Raw genomic sequence first — 23,026 nt, forward strand, 5'->3', positions numbered from 1 at the left:
CCAGAAACAGGCTGTCGCCAGGTAGTTTCTCCGAGCTCAGCTGGTGTGTAGACCAGGGATGGCCAAGATAGCCGTCTTTTCTGCGAAGTTGGAGCTGAGCGGCTGCGGCTTCATCAATTACGGGGAGCTCATTTGTTTTCTTGTAATTACGTGGTTTCTGCATCTAGGGGTGTAATTAAATACCGGCTCCCAGCGCAACTCCATCAATTTTAATCACAAACATACTTGTAATTACCGAGCCAGCTTTAGAAAAAAAAAACCCCTTTGTAAACATAAGTGCCGAGTCCCCTTTCATTGATCCCCGGAGTCCAGAGACTGACCTTTAAACTCAACACTCGCCCCAAAGCGGGCCCCTAAAATCCGAATGACTCCAGTGTGATGCTCCAATCGGCACACGGCGCTCACCAGGGTATCATCTTGCCTTGTCGAGAGGGGAAGAGGCTGACCCGAGCAGTGGAGCTCACTCCAGTCTGAAGGAAATCCCACAACAGCCAGGCAGCTCCTGGATCTGGGCACTTCACTGCACAGGAGAGGGAAGCGGGGACCGGCAGGGACCTTGAGGTCAGAACCAGAATCGAGAAAGTGTTTCTTTCTGTTGCCTCGCCGAACAAACGTTCCTTTTCAAATGCATCGCCTCGATTCACTCGACATTCAGTACGTTTAAAATGATCGTCCCCACGAAGTTGAAGCGGTGGGCAGAAACCTTCACGGTGTGCCTTGTCCTGCTATTGCGTTCCACCGCTCAAGATCCTGGCGAAGGCGAGGAGAAAGCGCAGGTCGTCCCGGAGGGAGCCTCCACCCTGGCCTTCGTCTTTGATGTGACTGGGTCCATGTATGATGACTTAGTCCAAGTTATTGAAGGAGCTTCAAAGATTTTGGAAACCTCTCTAAGCCGACCCAAGAAGCCTCTGTATAACTTTGCCCTGGTCCCGTTTCATGACCCAGGTAAGGGCGGCGAATATTTCCGGCACGGTCTGATGTGATTGTAGCAGTTTTGTTTCAGTCCTTGATTGAAACAGCCGTCGTTTCTATTAGATCACTGTTAGAAACTGTTCTCACTCTTACGCGAACGGGGAAAGGTTCTCTCCACGTTTTGGAACAGTTCCTTGACCACATTTCAGACAGTAAGGATACTTACCCTATCTCCTTTCGTCGCCTCTCCCCCCCGCCCCTGAGTAGCGCACAGCTCTCCCCCAGCGAGAGCCGGTTGCTTTTCGACCATCTCTCGGGATAACGGGGTGCTGCCTGGAGCCCTCGCGTCGGATTATGGCACAAGTTAGGCAGCAGGTCGTGGGGTCGAAATGGAACCAACGAACAGCAGGCGGACCAAATTCACACCGTGCCCTGCATAATGGGAAATGTGGAGTATGTTGGACTTGGCAGACAGAGAATCATTTTGAGGTGGGCTGACCTGCTGGCTGAATGAAAGGCTCCGATTCCGATTTGAACAAGACCTGGGAAAAATAACCCCCCTCACGAATCGCCAGAGGAAGCCACATTTTCAGAAACCTCGCATTTCGAAACGACAGAGATCCCTTGAAATGGCAGATGGATCTTTTATTGCAGGGATTATCCCACTAAATGGAAGAAATTTATCTCATTTGGTAAAAGGAATGTATTATGTAGAGTAACAGAGGGTGGGGAAGGAAGATGCTTTAAACCATGGCTGTTTAAATCAGTGAAGCATAATTAGTCATCTTAAAGGAAGTAAGTGTGATAAGGAAGTTTATTAAATTGAGATGAGAAGATGGATGGGAGCCACAGGCAGAAGAACTCAGTGATCAATAAATTGGCTGGTCAACAAAAGAAATGGCTGAAGTTGGTCCTGTGGCATTCTTCTGAGGCAGAGCCAAGTCTAATTTTTCTGTCAATTGTCTGAAATTCCTTACTTAATATAACTCAGTTTTATAGTCAGTTTTTGAACGACCTAAGAAACTGTTCACACTAACCATCCAAGACTCTCATTTGTACAAAACAAGATTTATCTATTTATTTTTATAGGTCAAATACTTGTCCTGCATTTGTATTGTTTATATGTGTGTTATGTTTGGTGTCTGCCTGCATGTTTTGCACCGTGGACTCTGGTTCTCGAGTTATACTTGTACAATAGATGACACTAAACTTATCGTATTGCTGCTTCTGTGACCTTGCTATGCACTGCATATTTTGGACATAAAAAAGATGTAGCTTTGAAATTAATTTTAAATTTTATTTCATTAAAAGAGTGTGAAATACATAATAACTATAAATTATTTTTGAATAGAGCAGGATAAAATAGGCCAAAGTATAAGAAATGTTGCCCCACAGTAAAACTTTGATATTCTATCTGATATTCTATCCCAGCAGGTATTTTTCATCTTGAACCATTTGTATGGTGAGAGACTTTTGTACATACTCTGGATTGTGTTCTAATTATAAATGTCCTGGGGCTATTGAGTTCAGCTGGCTTATTGTCTGCAATATTTTTTAAAAAAACTGATAATTGAGTGAAGGCTGTAAGCATTGCAATTATTGTACTAAAAGTATTGTACTATTATCATGGTACCATCAATTTGTCTGAGAAATTTCAAGTGTTCATTTATATCCAACTATAGTTCCTTTATTTTGTAGTCCTAGCATTCAAAAATCAACATTGAGAGGCATCTGTACTTGTGACTACAACACTAACTGCACCCACTCATGACCAAATAATTTCTCAGAATGTAACTCTCTTGGAGTTGTTGTAGGGAATGTAATGGTGGTCCATCTTGGTTTAATGCATGTCTCAAGCAAGATTCCAGATACATTCCATTCAGAGCCCTGACACATGAAGAGACAGAGAAAAAGATGCAAGGGTGTTCTGAAGTTTTTCTTTTAGAAAACCTATTATCTGCCCACTAATTCCTGAGAAAGGACCATACATGAATGATGCTGAGTCCATGTAAGGTGTCCAGAAAAATCTGAGGTAAACAGCAGGGGTGCAGCGCTCATATTTTAGGTGCTGGTACTCACCAAAAACAGTGACGTGCCCGGAGAGGCCCCCTGAGGTGCCAAAGTGGTGCTCCTGTGAGCTCCGGCAGCACTGCACCCCTGGTAAACAGTGAAAGGAATACACTGTTTCCCAAATTACCCATCTGTTCTGCCAAGCATTGCTTGCACCCAGCGGTAGCATAATCTGTGGAGAAGATACTGGCCTCTTCTGTTATCTCAGTAACTGCAGGGCTGGAGTGGAAGCAAGTTCTCAATGGAAAAGAGGGAAAAAAATGAATTCGAGATGTAATGTATATCCTGGAAAAAAATGTTAAGATCAAAAATGGTGAGGAACAAATGTTAAAACAGACAGTCTTCCATATTTTTCAAATGGATTAGAACATTAAAGGTTCATTTTATTAGAAGAACAAGCTTGACATGATTGTCTTTCCTTCCCTGATCTACTGTAGTTTGGATTAGAGAACCTAGTATGTGCCCACAGTTTGAGTGTTAATGTCCAGGAAAGAATGATAGTCCATATTAAATATAGAAATAGCAAGCAAGTCATTTGATGCTATGACAGGCTTTATACCACCTTGCAAAATACATTCCTGGAACGTTGTTGAGATAAACTCCTTTGTTTCATTTCTAAGTTCTTTGTATTTCACTGACTGCAAATGTTAGATATGATTTTGATGTCTAATGCTGAATGGTATTCAGTGGCTCATTATTACATCTCCAAATATTCAAAATTTGAGAGTTGGATCTGTTTTACTGCTTGATCACTGGATTTTCTTTTCAGAGATTAAACCATCATTTCCCCTTTTGAAAGATCACAGGCCATCAGGAACTTGTGCAAGTTGCATATTATGAAAATTTTAAATTTGATAGTTTCAGTCGGACTACTCCAATGCATTGATTTTTTAAAAAATGTTGAGTATGAACATAAACATTAATTTAAGGGGAACTTCCTCAATGAAGAAATAACACAATTCAAAGAATGATCATTGTGGCAGTGTTGGGCCTGCATCAAATCATTAAGGGGTTTTCCTCATCTAGAAGCCCTGGATGAACAATGAAATTCAGAACCTACTGAAAGCTAGATCACAGACATTTAAGTCTGATGATCCAGAACACTACTGAAGGAACTATGGAAAGGATGACTGGGTCCATGTATGATGACTTAGTCCAAGTTATTGAAGGAGCTTCAAAGAGCAATCCAGTGTGAAGGGAGATACCGGACAACTATGGCAGGGCCTAAATGACACAACCTGTGACAAAACCAAATCTGATGCAATCGGAGACAGGAAAGTTTCGCTCCCAGATGAGGTTAATGCTGGCCAAGCACTGAAAATCTGCGCTAACCAACAGAGCACTGTACCCACCTGTTTCAAGCAGACCTCAATCTTACTGGTACAATTGTGTGGTAACCTGCCTAAATGACTTCCAAACAGTAGAATTGACATCCACTATGATGGTGTATTGGGAGGCTGGTGTTGAATTCACAGGACTTTTCGAGCTAATTGGTATTAGTAGGGACAAACTAATCCAGGACAGTAGGTGATAATGTTGTTCCCAGTGTAGAGTTTCTTTGCAGCACTTCAGGGGAATTTGGAGTGTAACCCAGAATACATTCATTATTGGTCACCTTGAGGAATCCGCGGATTCGATCCTCATCAGCTAATTCTGTTGCACAAAATAAACTACTGAGTGTAGTCATAAGGACAGGCAGCATTTGTGCATGCGGAGGGATTGTGTTTCTGGCTGATAAGTTCATTAATTACCTTTCAGCATCATTTTTATCTACCAAAACAATGCATCAGCTTTATTTCAACATCACTTCCCCCTTCCCCACTGTGCCTCTCTTGTCCTCTCTGATCCAATGTAGCCCTGACCATTGGCTCCACTTATTCTTTCCCTGTGGTCCATGCCTCAGATTACAGCTTTGCTCTGATTCCCTGATTATTCTGATATATATTCTCTCGCCATCCCTTCTCCCTGATCTTAGTACCCGCCTCTATATCCAAACTAGTGGATGAATGTTGAGATGTGTAATTAATGATGGAAGTAATATCCCATTGCAATATTTATCTGACACAGTCAATTTTTGCTAATATTTATCTTCATCCCCATATCAGAAATTTAACATCATTCCTCAAAGGTCAGGGGAGGCAACAGTTCTTCTATGCTACTTTACCAGCGATATTGTGATTTAAAAAAAAACTATAGGCATGTGAATTGTTAATATATTTAAATCTACATTTTAAAAAAAAAAGGCGTGTGGACCTGGGGGAGCGGAGAAAAATGCTGCACTGCAGGGTCCTACTACCTGGTCCAAATGCTGACAGCTCTGTTCAGGCTTTAAATAGCCAGTTAAAGGAGGCTTTTTTCAAAATCTTGCAACCACAGGGTCTGTGCCCAAGAAGATGTCAGTTGTCCTGTGCAGTGGACTACGAAGGGTTTCAGACTCCTGGAGAGCAGCAGATCGGCACAGGGCACCAGAAACAGGAAAACACCATTGGGAAGAAGAAGCATAGGAGATGACCCTACAGGATGGTAACCACAGCAATGATCAGCAAGGGGCTCAGTGGCTGAAGGACTAACACAAGTTGAGGGCTGCTGTCGACTTGCAGCCGAAGGACCCACTCCAGCTGCTGGAAGTAGCTCAGGAACCAGGTACTGGAACCGGCATTTGAGAGGGTGCTGAGAGCAAGAAGGGAGCTCGAAGGGCCTTGGGCTCTGAAGGCTTCCTGATTGTATGGGAGGCTTGGATCTGGAGCTCAGGTTGCTGATGGTTTCAAATGGAGTCTGTTCAGCTGCATAGGTTGTGGGAGTGCTGGAGGCAAACCCATGGACACTTAGAGACTCTCTTTTGCTTCTCTTTCCCGTTAGGTCCCCTTATGGCACACAAAAGTTGAAGTATATCATGTATATGATACATATATAATCTATTTTAAATTTATTATTGCATGACAATAAAAGAAACAATGATTCTCAACGACTATGGGATTACTGAGTTGTTTTCGATAATTTCTTACCAGTTCTGATAATCTTCCCTATCTCCTAATTGGTTGAATATTCATTACATTTGCACTGATAATGATTTTAATGTTATTTTACCACTTTGATTCTTTCACTGATAGTTGGCAGGAAACCATGCATTCAATCTTGTTTTACTGATCCTGAAGGGAGTTTAGTTCTGACCACACCAACTTAATACAACCTGATGATGAAGGCCTGAAACATTGCCTATTGCTTTCCATGGGTAGGTGACCTGCTGAGTTCCACCTGAGTTTTATGTTTTGTTCTCATGAATACAAGACAGTTTGGTGGGAACATTGAGATTGCTCAGAATGACTGTTCCTGTTTTCCATTTTATGCAGGAATTCTGTCAGGATGAAATGTACAAATCTGGAGAGAATGGGAGGGAAAATGTTCCCATCCTGGTCCTCAGTTTAATAGTTACCTATTTGTGTGCCCCAAGCTGTGCACAGATCCTGAGTTGACATTGTCAAGTGTTGCTGATTCTCCTATTTGTGAAGAATGGCTGTGTTTCTGCAGAGCATTCCGTTCAGTTGCATAATGTCAAGCCATCACCCCAGTAGAAAAGCTTGTGCAGAGAAACAACTTTGTCCACTTGTTAATCAGGTATTGGACAGAAGGGAATATCCTCAAGGCTGTCTGGGAAATGTAGGTGGTGGAAAATGTCAGATGGTTCCCTGAGGAGTCCGTCAAAATCAAATTCAGCTTTTTGCAGGCACACAAAGGAGAATGTTGGAGGTCATTGATGGCAGTTTGAAGACATCAGTGCAGGAGTTTCCTGGGACAGTCCTGAAAAATTTGCAAGATTTGTTTTAAGGTTAAGAGGATGCTTCGTTTTTACATTCAGTAGATCTTTCTAGTAGCGTGTAAGAGTTGGCATTGCCAACTCCTTCCCTTCCCCCACCAACCAGCAAACACCCTTCAGTTCAATTTGGTCTCTCATTATACCACTACTGTCATCTTTTCTTATTCAGATTCCAGCAATGGCAGCCTTTGTCTCCACTCTTCCTCCATGTAACATTTTGTTTCTCTTCTCCCTCTCTCCCTTTGTATGGTACCTTCACCCTCCTATTCCCTACTAACTCCTATCTAACCCTACCTACCTAACCTCCTTTCACAGCTCTCTCCTGTCTGCACTCCCAGTCTTTGTGGAGAGTTTCACCCTGGAATGTAGACCATTCTTTTTCTACCACTGATGCTGGTTGACCCACTGAATTCCTTCAGCAGAATGTGGTTTGCTCCAGATTTCAGCATCTGCCGTATGGCCTCTTGGCATTGCCTTTTCTTGTCTGATCATCCTGGTGATAAACATTTTAAGCATTGTGTGTCTGTAAAGATACAACTAAGAGTTAAATCTGCTGAAGTAATTGATCTGTGATTCTGAGAGGCAAAGGCCATAGGCTGAAGATTTAAAGTTTACAAAAAGGACATAATTTATGCACATGGTCTTAAGGCAATCAGTATTATTGGAATTGAAGGTTTTTAAAATTCTTTAATGCTGAGGCCATTGTTATCAATAAAACCCACATCTGGTAACATCAGCAATGCATTCAACTGAAGAATCAAAGATGAGATGGGAATTCCTGAATCCCTAAGGAGCCTCCCTTGTGTCTGCAGTTGCAAAAAGACTACTGGAACTGTCTTGGTTTTATTCCCAATTTGTGAATTTCCACTAGAATTGTGCAGAAGTGCCATCTGTTAACCAGTAAGTTGTTTTTGCAAAGACAAAGCTCTCTTATTGAATAACCGTTCCTTCTAATTATTCATAACCAAAGCTATCAGCAAAAGTACATAAATAAAAGTAAATCATCGATGTGAAGAAATGAAATTTGCCTAATCAGTTGCACAGTGGATCTGTGAAAAACCACTGATGTAACAAGGCACTCATAAGTGACTGAAAATGGCACCTTTATATTGAGGATTGGTAATGCATGGTGGACTTGTACTGAAAGTTGCAATCCACCTGGCAAGTCCATGATTTTTGTTACCTACTTCTTCATAAATTGGGTAGAATAGCAGTCAAAAATATGGCTTAGTGCGATTCAGTTTTTGGCATAATCAGTTCCCCTGACTGCTATTCAGATCTAGCAACTCATCCTCGGATATCTTGTATTCACCTGATTATCACCATAGCTTTGGGGAAACTTCCCCTCTTGCTGGGAAAGTGAACTATTTTGCTCCACCAGAAAGTGGGAAGCCTCTGATCTCCAGTGAATGACTTTCCCCCTATTGTACCCTTCTGCCAGAGGAGAAACTGGAATGGGCCTTTCCAATTATATACAAGAAGAGAAATGACCTTGCTGTACCGATTTGGAATTTGCTACCCTGAATAATAGATTTGTAAACTGGCAGGCTACTGATGAGTAATTAGGTGTGATCATAGAGCCTTCTCCTGTTCTATTTCTCAGTCTTAAACTATGCTGCCTCCAACGATTGAACCTTTGCTTTTCTTATCCCCATTTGAACTATGCTTAAATTTGCCCTTTAACCAGGACTCCTGCCAATTCAAATGAAACCATGAGTCAAAATGTTATTCCCCCTGAGGTCACACATTAAATGAACCATTGGACTTAACCAGTTTGGAGATGCAGCTGGATCCTGATCCAGTAAAATTTCTCTCCTTACAGAAAAATTATCCAAATTTTCCTATTCACTCCAGCCATCTGCTCCTGTTTCATCGCCTCTTTATCCACAGATGAAGTGTAACATGCATTAAAAAACATTTGTAGTCCTTGCTGCTCTTGGTGTCAGTGCAGTGAGAAGTAATTTCATTGTGAAGATTTGAAACAGCTGTTAAACCATTGCACCACTGCAGGGCAGTCTTTCTTGCCACCAGGATCACTTACCTAATTCTTGAAATAAATGAGCTTGCATTTTATAACCAGCTGATTGAACCTGCCTTCTGAACTTGCTTGCTGAGTAATTCAAGTCTTTTATTCCTATTTTAAGGACCCTGCTGCAGCAGCTCTCAAAAACTTAGCAATGGAGTATTGTGCAAATGTGGGTAGAATTTGGCTCAGCCAAGTATGTATTGCTGATTGCTCAGGGATTGATCTGTCACACAAAGAAAACCAAGTAATCGATCTCTTTCTCATCTTGCATTTTGCTCAATATTTGCAAAATTGTTTGACAAAAAGTTGGGAAAGACTATTTACAAATTTATTCTGGTACAATCTTTTCAAGTTTCCTTTTAATGTGTATAGAGAGGTAACATTGATAATGTGCAAATTACACGCCTAAATTAGCCTTTGGACTTGGGTTGCATAAACCTCAGCAAACGTGGAAAGAGGGAGAGCACGTTTCAGGGATGTGGGGGATGGGGCCAAAGCTCAAAGAACACCTGTTGAATTTTGAAGCCTGCTAATTACACCAATACTTTTCTGGCCATCAATAAAGGTCAATGATAACATCTTTCACCTGTGAAACAGGATCTCATTGGGAGTCATGGTGTGTGTGTGTGAAGTGGAGAGGAATGACAGAAAGGGGGAAAGTTTAACTTTCAAAATAAATGAAACGTTTTTTGAGAGTGGGGAAAAGAGCAGTTGAGGAAAATTGGTTGCGTGGCAGGTTGAATGGGTTTTCCTAGATGGATTTTGTGAATTAATATTGAGTTGGGTGCTGGGGCTCAGAAGAGGGGGCTACTTTACATCATCATGACTGGTTATGTGGCTCTGTATGATGGCAATGCCATCTACAATAGTGAATTGTATTAAAAGGGGTCAGCAGACAGGAGGGAGATTGAAAACTTGGCTGAAGGATGTCACCAAAACCAAGGAGTTGATTGCTGTCTTCAGGAAGGGAAAACCAGAGGTGTATGATCTGGTGTTCAGATGTGGAAGGTGAGTAAGTTCTTGGGAGTCACTATCTTGGAGGATCTTTTCTGGACTCCTCACTCTAAGAGCATTGTGAAGATTGCACATCAGTGCCTCTATTTTCTCAGGCGTTTACACAGGTTTGTTATGATATTGGAAACCCTGGAAAATTTCTACAGATGTGGGTGAAAAGTATGCAATTGGCTGCATCATGGTCTGGTATAGGGATGCCAATATCTCTAAGCTTAAACCTCTGCAAAATTTAGTGGACAGAGCCCAGGACATCACAGGCAAAACCCTCCCCACCACTGAGAACATCTGCAGGAGAGCAGCAGCAATAATCAAGTATCCACACCACCTGCTATTATCAGACTTGTACCACCAGGTTTGGAAATGGCTGCTACCCCTCCACCATCAGACAATAAATCTGAATAATTTTGAGACCAAAATAATGTGAAATATTTTTGGTGGTTTGAGTTTCATGGTTGTAATCTTTGAACATTTTTGAGGCAGGTGTGCTTAATAAGTGGGTGATTGAATTCCTGGGAGTAGATTGAAATGTGGCATTGAGGTTACTGTTTAATCAGCCATGACCTTATTAAAATTTTAAAGCAGCATTGGGAGGCTGTGTGGTCTATTTCTGTTCTTGACTTTTATGAAGGGTTGAATATTTAGTGGGAGTGTGATTTTTGGACAGAAGTGGCATTGATGTGAGGGTATTGTGTAAAGGAAAAGGACCAGAAATTAAAATGTAAGTGATAGGACTGGGAGGAAATGAAATGTTTCCTTGCCCCCACCCAGAAGGATCTGGTTGTTGATCTCTTTTTTCTGACCCACCATCTCCCTCCTGTTGGAAAGGAAAAGATGGAGAAGTAAAAAAAAAGTATAGTTCACAGGGAAAGATAAGAAATGGACTAGGATGGAAAGAAATGGAAATGTACAGATCCCCAAAGTAGGTAAGGAACTATATTCTTTGACTTTATGTGTAATGTGTCTTTTAAAAAAAACTTTATTTAAATTTTTAAAATCAAAATACAGTTAAACATAACAAAGAAAAGTGAAAAACAAAACCCCACTCACCCTCCCACCCCTTCAGCCAGCTCCCTTAAGGGGAACCAAATATAAAAACAATACAATTAATATAAAGAATATTTCAAAGTATTTCTAAATTCATATATTCCAAATAAAGAGATCACTTTTTAACAAAAAGTGTATAATTATCATGTAAATTACATGTAATTTTTTCCATAATAATACAAGTTCTCAATTCATTATCCCAGTGTGTTATGTTAATCTCCACATTATCTTTCCAAGTACTAGGTACGCATTGTCGTGCTACAGACAGCACTAGACGTACAAATGCAATCTGAAATTTATCCAATCCTAGTCCTTGCAAAGAAACCATATATCCCAACAAAAAAATCAATGGGTCTAATGGCAATTTAATGTTAGATAATTTTTCCAAAACCAATCTAATTCCTTCCCAAAATGGTTGTATTTTAACACCAGACCAGACAGCATGTAAAAAATGTTCTAATACATAATCTATATCTAAAACAAGAATCCAAATTACTAAACCCATTTTTTTTAACTTCTCTGGAGTCAAATATAACTGATGCCAAAAAATTATAATTAACCATTCCATATCGTACATTTGTCACTTTAGTTACACTATCCTGGCACATAGCCTTCCAATTATCTTCGGGAAAAATATAAGTTAAATCACTTTCCCATTTAAGTCTAGATTTTTCCCAATCGGTTTATCCATCACATCTTGTAACAATTGGTACATACCCGAAATATAACCTTTCTTAGGTAGAGAGGAAATCAAAGACTCAGATTTCGTCAACATGGGAAGATTAATCTCTTTATAATAATTATCTTTTTATCAAAGCTCTCAGTTGAATATACACAAAGAGTTTACAGATATATCAAATTTCTCCCACAATTGATTAAAGGAAAGAAACTGGCCTTCTTCAAAACAGTCCTGAACTATCTTAATACCCTTAGAATTCCATCTCTTTAAATGATTATTAAACATTGAAAAAGGAATAAGCTGATTATGATATAATGGGGTTTGATTAATAATTTATCCTTTGATCCTAAAACCATATTTTGTTTAACCCATATCCTTAGCAAATGTTTTAGTACCGACATATTACATTCCCGCAATAAATTCCCATTCCACTTAAATATAAACTGGAGTATCTCAACTTCAGATATACAAGCCATTTCCACCTTTGCCCAACTCGGAGGTTGGTCCATATCCATCAATCTAATAACAAATTTCAACTGAGCTGTTTCATAATTTTTAAAATGAGGTAACTGCAATCCACCTAATGCATATTTCCATGTAAGTTTATGCAAAGCTACTTGTGCTAATTTTCCCTTCCATAAAAACTCCTGCACTGCTCTATTCAGATCCCAAAAATATTGACTGAAACAAGTATTGAATTCGAGGAAAAATATTCATTTTAATGCAATTTACTCGACCGATTAATGTTAATGACAAGTCTTTCCATTTACTCAAATTCATTTTAATCCTCTTTAATAAAGGAACATAATTTAATTATATAAAGATTGATAATCTGCATTTACTACCACCCCTAAATATTTAATTCTATCTGACCACTTTAATTTTATAATACTTTTATATTCTGAATAATCTCCATCCCCAACTGGCAACATTTCACTCTTATCCCAATCTACTTAAATCCAGACAACTCCCCAAATTCTAACAAACAATCTTGTAAATATTTTAAAGATTGTTCCGGTTCTGTCAAATATACCAACACATCATCTGCAAACAAATTAATCTTGTATTCATCATCCACAATTTTCATTCCTTTAATCTTATCATTCTGTCATATTGTCTGAGCTAATGGTTCAATAGCTAATGCAAATAAGGCTGGTGACAATGGACAACCTTGTCGAGTCAATCGCATTAATTTAAATGGTAAAGAAATTTGGCCATTTTTCACCACCATAGCAATTGGATTTGCATATAAAGCCTTAACTCAACCAATAAAATAAGGGCCAAAATTAAACTTCTCTAGTACCTTAAATAAAAAATTCTACTCAACCCTATCAAAGGCTTTTTCTGCATCCAGCGCAACCATCATTGGGTGATTGGGTTGCTGTCTAAATGCATTGACCAATGTTTACAATCTGAGGATATTATCAGACGCATTTCTATTTTTAATAAAACCTGTTTGATCTGCATGTTTCAACTGAGGTAAATATTTGGCAAGTCTATTCGCTAACACCTTTGGTATAATTTTATAATCTACATTTAATAAGGAAATATGAAGACACTTTCAACGGGTCCCTATCTTTCTTAGGAATCACAGTAATTATAGCACTCAAACAAGATTCTGGTAACAACTGCTCCTCAGTTACTTGCTGCAATACATCTCCAAATACAGAAGATAAATCTTCATAAAATACTTTATAAAATTCAACTGAGAATCTGTCAGCTCCTGGTCTTTCCATTCAGCATCTCCTGTATAGCCTCTTTAATCTCAAAATCCATGAATGGAGCTTCTAATTCTTTAACCTTCTCCTCCCCTAAAACAGATAAATTTAATTTAGATAAATAAGATTCAATAGAACCAGCATCCTGCTTTCCCTCAGAAATATAATTTCTGGTAAAATGAATAAAACTGGTCATTAATTTCCTGAGGTTTATAGGTAAATGTTGAATTCTTTTTCACAGCATTAATAGTTTGAGATGTCTGTTCTGTTTTTAACTTATGAGCTCTCTCACCCAATTCATAATAACATTGCTTAGATTGATAAATGCTCATACTGATAAGTTTGTAATGTATTATAGTGCAATTTCAACTTCATTAAAGTAGCTTCTTTATCTTCTGTAACATCTTTCTGAAATTCTTTTTCCAACTCAGTAATTTGTTTCTCCAATGTTAAGCTTTCCGCCACATATTGCTTTTGAACTTTCGTAGTATAGCTAATAATTTGCCCTTGTAAATATGCTTTCAAAGCATCCCACAGTATAAAATTACTACGTACGGAATTAACATTCTCAGCCAGAAACGAAGCAATCTGCTCCTTAATAAAAGTAATAAACTCTGGTTTCTTCAATAACATTGTATTGAACCATCTATAAGACAATTGCACCACTTCTGGACTTACACAGGAGAAAAATAACATGGAATGGTCTGATATATAACCTGACTTGTTATATTCAACCTGTAGTGTTCTACCCTGTAAATGCGCCAAAACCAAGAAAAAGTCTATTCCAGAAAATGAATCCTGTCTCGATGAATGAAAAGTCTTTCTCTGTAGGGTTTACTCTCCTCCAAACATCAACCAAATTCAGATCTTTCATTAAAGCTCCTATTTGTGTTGCTACCTTTGATTTCCTCATACTTTTCAGAGATCTATCTAATAAAGGAACCAAAACACAATTAAAATCTCCCCCAACTCTAATATTATTATTGGCTTGATTTAACAATAAAAAAGCCTCCGACATGAATCTACATTAGGTGCATAAACATTTAACAAAGTCCATGATTCAGCAAAAATTTTAGTTAACAATCAAAACCCTCCCAGCATTTCCCTCAAACGATTCCAATTCAAATGGTAATTTCTTATGAATTAAAATTGCAACATCCCTCACCTTAGAATTAAAAGAAGAAGAGAACACATGACCAACCCACTCTCTGTTCAATTTCAAATGCTTTTTTTCAGTCAAATGTGTTTCTTGCAAGAAAGCAACATCAACTTTCATTTTTCTTATATAAGCCAAAACTCATTTGCCCTTCATTGAGTTATTCAAACCCTGGACATTAAAAGTTGCAAAATTCAAATTAAACATTTCTTAATCTAATAATATATTTCACTACTATAAAATAATGCTCCCCTTCTAATTCCCTTAATATTCTAATCCCCCTATATAAAAACTCCAAAAAAAAAAGAAAAAAAGTAACAATCCCAAAACAAATGACTAAAAACTAGTAGTCCCCTAAAAATCTGGGTGCGGTAAAACCCACTAGTGGCAGGTGGTTTCAGTGTCATTCCCCCCACCCCAGTCAGACTTTCACAAAGTGATTAGACAAAAACAGTCAACCCAGTGATTCCAGTCCCCGTGACTGTTCCGGGTCCTCAATATCAAGAAGACTGCGTCAATTCAACTTTTTTCCCATTCTTTCCATGTTTTCCATTCTTCCCATTACCATTGCCATTTACCCTCCTCTTAGGTGACGATCGTCCATTTCCTCATAAATCTGGCAATGAATTAGCAAAGATTAATGCATCATGATCATTTTCAAAAGATTGAGATTGAAAATTCCCATAAAAAACTTTCAATACTGCCGGATAACAAAAAGCAAATTTATATCCCTTTCGCCACAATACTTGTTTAGATTAATTAAATTCTTGGCGCTTTCTAATAATTTCTTGACTCAAATCTGCATGAAAAAGCACCCTGTTATTTTGAACCATCATTGGAGCCTGACTTTGCCGCGCCTTCTGCACCGCCATTCGCAGTATCATTTCTCTCTCCTGATATTTCAAACAGCAAATCAGAACTGCTCATGGTGGTTGGCCTGGAAATGGTTTCTTCCTTAATGCTCTGTGTGCCTGATCTAACTCCAGACCATCCGGAAAGAATTCCTTGCCCAAGACCTCAGGAATCCATTTCTTAAAAAAACTTTACCAGATCAGAACCTTCTATATCTTCTGGAAGACTTACTATTTTTACATTATTTCTTCGACTTTGATTTTCTAATGAATCAATCTTCTTCAATAATTCCTTCTTCTGAATCCACGAAAGAATCCTCCACTTTTCCATTTTTTTCTGTATTACACTCCACTTGATTCTTACATTCAAAAGAAAAGCTTCTTCAATCTTTTTAAAATGATCTTCTACGGTATCCCCTAATTTTATGCATCTACTAACACTAACATCACTTTTAACTACAGTAATATCTTGCTTCATAAAAGTCATTTCTTCACACATAGTATTCATTTTGGTTTTCACTTCCATAAATTCTTGAGTCATCTGAGTCGACATCTCCATTGACATTTTTTCCATTTGGTGAGCAATCCCTTCCAAGATTGTAAACACAGAATCCAGTCCAGGTTCCATCACCTTCCTTTGAGGCTGGCCTTCTCTGATGTCAGTCCCCATTTTTTCCTGTGTAAATTCCAATAAAGTTGACCTCTCTTCCTCCTCAAACGCAGTAGGTCCTCTTCCGGTGCGGCTGCGAGTTTGGACACCCGACGACAGCGTGCTGACCTCATCAGCCTGCCATCGCTCGGGCTCCTCCACAGCCCACACCTTATCCAGTAATTCACAGACCCGTGATGCACCGCGCATGTCTGGCAGAACCACCGACCGCGCAGGTGTGTCTTACGGCGCTACATTGCACACCCTTGGACCACCAGGCAATGTTGCGGGCTTGCAGATCTGTCCTCGCTCGGCCGATCCGCCCATGCGCCTGGACTCATGGGCGCGCAAGTCAGAACCGGTCGAGCTCGTCGCTGAACCGGTGCCATCTTGCGGATGCACGATCGGTGCCAGCGTAATACTTAACCGAGCAGGAGTCCTCTGAGGCTTGGGGGCTCCAGTTGACGACTCCATGACTTCAACTTGATAGGTAGGCCTCAATTCTTCAACACTTTTGTAAAGTAATTTCTTTTGCAATTGAGCTTTTGATTTTTTCACATTTGCAGCCATTTCAATCCTTCACTATTCCAAAATCTGTAGATACTATTTTTAACCACTTTTACAAATTTTAAAGTCGGGTATTTAGAAGTCTAACTGGGGGAAGGTGGAACCACACGTCTCCCCTCTACGCCACTTTGCCACGCCTCCCTTGTATGTAATGTTTAATGCATAACACTTATTTAAAAATGTATATATTTAAAATATAAGGCACACCAATGCTTCTGTGTTAGGTCATCTAGTATGGCTTCCTGAGTCTTGACAATATTACCTGCAGAATCCAAAATTGTAATAAGAGTTGAGGACTAATAGTGAAAGGGAATAATATCACCTAAAATGTTCTTTTCCAGACTAGGTAATAAATTTAAGAAGCATCTTGCACAGAATTGCTGAGCAGTACTGCTTCAACCCTTGAGGATAAGGAGCCAGAGTGATGTGAGCTTCAACAAAGTATTTTCTTCTCATGGAGAAAGCTGTGAATGTTTTCTTTTTTTAACCAGTAGATGGCACGCAAGGCAAGTTGGAGGTTTCAAGCATATTTGGAACTATTACACTCGTGGAAAAATGGTAGAATTTTGGATTTCCCTGCATTTTACCTCTATACTTTAAGATGTTCCATTTGGGTTAACTTCCCCTTGTGTTTTTGAATTTGACTTCAATGTTCAAAATGGCACTGTTGTCATAAATTTTGCTTTAATTATATTTTGGGACCAGGTTTTGCTGCCTTGCTTTCAGAGAAGAGATGAGTCGATGTGTCGATTAGAATTCTGTTTGGGATTAAATTCTGTTCTTCCTGTTTTCAAAAATTGCTTATCCTTTCAATCAAAGCTGGACACCAGCTGTATTGTTTGGAATGGTGCTCTGATGCTGGAAGATTTTCTAGGACCAACAATCCTGTGCTCAAAGTAGATATCTTTTATCAATATTTTGTAGCTTAATAAAATACCTATAAATATTTAAACCAACATTTTCCCTTGGTGCCATATGATTATTAGTCCTAATTATGATTGTGGGATTGAAGGTAATTTGTTTCCACTCCATATTTGAGGAAGCTGCTGAGTCCAGTGTGGAATCTGAAGCTTCTGTCAAGGTGGACCAGAGATGCTTGATCAGTCAGGTTGGTAATTTGGCAGAAGTTCTTCTTTCTCCCATTTTTACTGGAAATTTGTACCTTTCATGCCATTCTTTTTTTTTCTTTTGAGCCTTCCCTGGTGGTCATTGGTCAGGGACCACCAGGAATTTTCTTTCAGGGAGGCTTTAATATCTTTGTTAAACCTTGTGATTTCTTGCCAGGAAGATCTTGGAGGAGTATTTCAAATGTTGGATATGTGAAGGATTCGGCAATTCCCTTGGAATTGGCTGAGTGTGCTGTGTGGAAGATAGTAATATTGATTGCCCTGTGCTACCAGTAGATTTTGTAGAGGTATCCATTGAGGTTCTTTGTAAGTGTTCAAAGAAATAAAGGTAGACATCATACTGCCTGGTACACAATGAGCTTTTTAAACCAGGTCTGAGGTTTGGTCTTCAGCATTGATTTTCTGGAATGTCTGAAGGCTCTACTGCCATAGTGGAAATGTTTCGCTGTCCCTTCTCATTTGCCATGTCAAAATCCCAGAACTCTACTCAATAGTATTGTCAGTGTTTTCACCAGAAGGGTTGCAACGGTTCAAGGTAGCATCACGCTGCAGTCAGAGGTTCCCACCTGCTTCAAAAAGACATGAATTATACCGGTGCCCAAGAGGAGCAGAGTGAGCTGTATCAATGACGTTTGCCCAGTGGCTCTTGCATCCACTGTGATGAACTGTTCTGAGAGATTCGTCATGGTCAGAATTAACGCATGTCTAAGTAAAGATCTCGACCTACTGTCACCATCACTCCACAATAGATGCAATATCATTGGCACTGGATCACTGAGACAAAAGCAACATGTACCTCTGGCTACTCCTCATCGACTACAGCTCAGCCTTCAACACCACCATTCCCTAAGTGCTAGTCAACAAACTCCAAAACCTGGACCTCTGCAACCACCCAGCACCTCAATCCCCCTCCCCCTCCAAAACCCCACACAACTGGATCCTTGACTTCCTCATTGGGTTCCCATTCATACTGATTGTATTCTTCCAATGTCTCCTCACTGACAGTCAACACACATGTTAAGCCCATTTTTCTACTTGCTCTACACTCATGACTGTGTGGCTAAGCACAATTCAAATAGCATCGACAAATTTGACAATGAGACCACAGTCTCTGGCAGAATCACAGACGGCAATGAGGAAGTGTACGAGAGAGAGAGAGTGAGAGAGAGATCAGTCAGTTGAGTGACAATAGACAGTTAGGTGCTGGAGTAGGCCAATTGGCCCGTCAAGCTAGCACCGCCATTTATTGGATTATGGCTGATCTTTTTCTTTCAATAACCAATACCAGCCTTATCCCCACAACCCTTAACTTCCCTGCCCACAAAAGCCTTGTCCAACTCTCTCTTAAATCTATCCAGTGAATCCACCCCCACTACCTCTGTGGCAATGCATTCTGCAGATCCACAACTCTCTGGGTTAAAAAAAAATTCTAATTTCTGTCTTAAATGGCCTTCCCTGTATTCTTAAAATATGCTCTCTAGTCCTAGTCTCTCCCATCATTGGGAACATGTATTCTGATTTCACCCTGTCAAGTCCTTTGATAATCCTAAATACCTCAATCATGTCTCCCAACATCCTTATAAACTCCATCGCATATAATCAAGTCTTTCTAACCTATCCGTATATGACATTCCTGCCATCCCGGGAACTAATCGTGTAAACCTGCGCTGCACTCCCTCCATTAGCAAGTACGTCCTTTCTTAAATATGGGGACCAGAACTGGACGCAATACTCCAGGCGAGGTCTCACCAGGGCCCTGTACCACTGTTGGAGGGCTTCTCTACTCCTATACTCCAATCCCCTCTTTGAAAGCCAACATACCGCTCATCTTATTCACCGCTTGCTGAACCTGCATGCTAGCTTTCAATGACTGGCGAACAAGTAGGCCCAGATCCCTTTGCATTACCCCACTCTCTATCTTAACTCTATTTAAATAATATTCTGCTCTTTTGTTTCTGCCTCCAAAATGGACAACCTCGCCTTTACTCACATTAAACTTCATCTGCCATTTTTCCACCCACTCCCCTAACTTGTCCAAGTCCCCTGCAATTTCTTGACATCCTCCTCGCACTTCACACTACCACCCAGTTTAGTGTCATCTGCGAATTTGCATATGTAGTTATTAATCCCCTCATCCAAATAATTTACATAAATGATAAACAACAGGGGACCCAACACTGATCCCTGCGGGAGCCCACTCATCACATTCAGAAAATGACCCATTTATCCCAACCCTTTGTTTCCTATTTCTCAACAAACTATCTATCCATGACAGCACCCTACCCCCGATACCATGCTCCTTGATTTTGCTAACTAGCCTCCTGTCTGGGACCTTATCAAAGGCTTTCTGGAAGTCTAAGCACACCACATCCACTGGCTCTCCCGAGTCGACCCTCCTTGTTATGTCCTCAAAAAATTCCAGGAGATTAGTCAAGCAAGATTTTCCTTTAAGGAACCCATGCTGACCAGCACCGATACTATTATTCCTTCCTAAGTGTTCTGCTATTTCTCCTTTAATGATGGATTCCAATATCTTCCCCAACACCGACGTCAGGCTGACCGATCTATAATTTCCTGTATTCTCTCTCCCTCCCTTCTTAAAAAGTGATATTACATCAGCCACTCTCCAGCCTGCAGGCACTTCCTCCGAATGCAAAGAACTTTGGAAAATGTCAACCTGTGCTTCCACAATTTCCAGAGCAACCTCTCTAAGCTCCCTGGGATGTAGCTCATCAGGCCTCAGTTCTAACAATTTGCTCACAACCACCTGCTTCAGGATTTGGATGTCCATCAGATTCTCCGTTTCCTTGGGTGATTCCACCAAGTCCCTGGATCCTGCTTGACCCCTACCCCTTATCTGATCATAACCTATATCCTCCTTGGTGTAAACAGATGCAAAGTAATTGTTAAATTCCTCAGCTATCTCCATGTTCCCATTGATAATTTCACCGTTCTCTGTTTTTAAGGGCCCAATTTTGGCCCTGACCAATTTCTTCCTTTTTACATAACTGAAGAAGCTTTTGCTATCCCATTTTGTATTACTTGCCAAATTACGCTTGTACTTCATTTTCCCCTCCTGAATGGGTTTCTTTCTCTGTTTTTTAAAGGATTCCCAATCCTCTAACCACCCACTCCGCTAGACCCGATTCTGCAATTGATTTCCTTTGTCAACCACAGCTGCCATTTGCTTTTCTTAGAGCCTTTTCTCCTCTTTGGGATGAATATATTCTGAATCCTGTGAAAAATGTCAAGAAACATCTGCCATTTTTGCCCAGTTGTCCTTCCAGCTAGAATGTCCTTCTATTTTATTTTGGCTAGCTCCTCCCTCATAGCTGTATAGTCACCCTAATTCAGCTGTAACACTAATGTTTCTGACTTCCTTTTCTTCTCCCTTTCCATTTGCGGATTAAAAGTAATCATACTATGGTCACCAATCATACTATGGTCACTATTACCTAATGGCACCCCTACCTCAAGGTCCCTTATTAACTTCATGTCATTGCACACTATCAAATCTGAATCGACTTCTCTCTGTAGGTTCCGTCACAAGCTGTTCCAAGAATGTATCTTGGAGACATTCTATAAACTCGCTCTCTCGTTTTCCCACACCTACTTGATTTTCCCAGTCCACTTTCAATTTGAAGTCACCCATAACTACCGTATCACTACCACTCTGACATGCCATTCTTAATACTTTATTTATACTGATTCCCACATCTGAGGCACTGTTTGGAGGTCTGTAAATGACCCCCCCCCCCCATATAATGGTTCTTTTGCCTTTGCAATTTCTCAACTCTATCCAAACAGACTCTACTCCACCTGATTCATTGTCTTTCCTTTCCAGTGCCTGAATTTCATTCTTCACCAACAGAGCCACCCCACCTCCTCTACCTAACTTTCTGTCTTTTCAATAGGATGTTTATCCTGGAACATTAATTTCCCAATCCTGTCCCTCCTGCAATCATGTCTCTGTTACTCCAATAATATCATATCCTCCAATGTCCATTTGCACTGTTTGGAGGTCTGTAAATGACCCCCCCCCCCCCCCCCATATTATGGTTCTTTTGCCTTTGCAATTTCTCAACTCTATCCAAACAGACTCTACTCCACCTGATTCAATGTCTTTCCTTTCCAGTGCCTGAATTTCATTCTTCACCAACAGAGCCACCCCACCTCCTCTACCTAACTTTCTGTCTTTTCAATAGGATGTTTACCCTGGAACATTAATTTCCCAATCCTGTCCCTCCTGCAATCATGTCTCTGTTACTCCAATAATATCATATCCTCCAATGTCCATTTGCACCTCAAGCTCATCCATTTTATTCCTTGTACTCCATGCATTCATATATAATACCTTGAAACTGTACCACCCTGCTCTCTCCAATTTGCTGCCTGACACCCACTCTGAAACTCTCCTATCCCTCTTTGCTCCCTCTAGCTTTGAGATTTCATAGTCTATCGGAGCTACCCCTATGTTCTCCTTCCTATCCATTTCCCTATCAGTCTGGTTCCTCTCCCCCTGCCAATTCAATTTAAAACATATCCAACAGCATTATTAAACCTTATTGCAATTATATTGGCCCCCTTTGGATTCAGGTGGAACCCATCCTTCCTGTAGAGGTCATGTCTCCCCCCAGAAGAGATCTCAATGGTCCATGAACCTTGCACCTTGCACCCTGAACCATTCCTCCAGCCATATATTTAACTTCCTAATTTTTAAATTTTTTGCCCCATCCCGCACGTAGCACAGGTGGCAACCTTTCGATTTTATTTATATTTTTCCAGTAGTTAGGTGACAAAAACTGCACAGAATACTCCAAATTTGGCCTCACCAATGTCTTGTACAACTTTACCATAACATCCCAACTCCCTTAATCAATACTTTGATTTATGAAGGCCCATGTGCCAAATGCTCTCTTTATGGTCCTATCTACCTGTGATACCCTAGTAGGGTATTGTGTTTCTGTTTTCCCAGATCCCTCTTCCACTCTACTCCACAGTACCCTACTGTGAACCGTGTATGCCCTACCTTGGTTTGTGCTTTCCAAAATGCAATACCTCACATTTGTCTCCATTCCAACTACCATTTTGCAGCCCATGTTTCCAGCTGGTCCAGATCCCTCTGCAAGCTTTGAAAGCCTTCCTTGCTTTCAACTTCACCTCCAATTTTTGTGCAATGTTGTCAAATATTCTTACCAAATTACTACAGGTGCACTTAGAAAGTATACTGAGTAGTTGGATTATATCCTGGTTTGGTAATTTGAGTGCCCAAGAAAGGAGAAAGTAGCAAACATAGCCAGATCCATATTGGGCTCTGCCCTCTTATCCATTGAAGAGATCTGTGTGAGGGGTTGCCTCAAGAAGGCAGATGACATCAACAAAGGGCCTCTGTTACCTTG

At 40.2% G+C, this 23,026-nt stretch overlaps 1 protein-coding gene and 1 long non-coding RNA gene across 2 annotated transcripts in view; one reads left to right on the forward strand and one right to left on the reverse strand.

The window, feature by feature from the left end:
* Positions 1-464: 464 nt before the first annotated feature.
* Positions 465-23,026, forward strand: part of hmcn1 (hemicentin 1) — a 538,964-nt gene continuing 516,402 nt past the window's right edge. The window contains exon 1 of the mRNA XM_069942357.1: positions 465-945. Within this exon, the coding sequence (XP_069798458.1) occupies positions 666-945 (280 nt within the window). The 5' untranslated portion in view covers positions 465-665. The remainder of the gene's footprint in view (positions 946-23,026) is intronic.
* LOC138763656 (uncharacterized) lies at positions 5,892-22,977 on the reverse strand. The gene is made up of 3 exons (XR_011357704.1): positions 22,824-22,977; positions 8,838-9,045; positions 5,892-6,780 (listed from the first exon to the last, which is right to left on the reverse strand). It is a non-coding gene; the product is annotated as an uncharacterized lncRNA (long non-coding RNA).

This window comes from Narcine bancroftii, chromosome 5, assembly GCF_036971445.1.
Source record: "Narcine bancroftii isolate sNarBan1 chromosome 5, sNarBan1.hap1, whole genome shotgun sequence".
In the NCBI taxonomy this organism is placed as follows: domain Eukaryota; kingdom Metazoa; phylum Chordata; class Chondrichthyes; order Torpediniformes; family Narcinidae; genus Narcine; species Narcine bancroftii.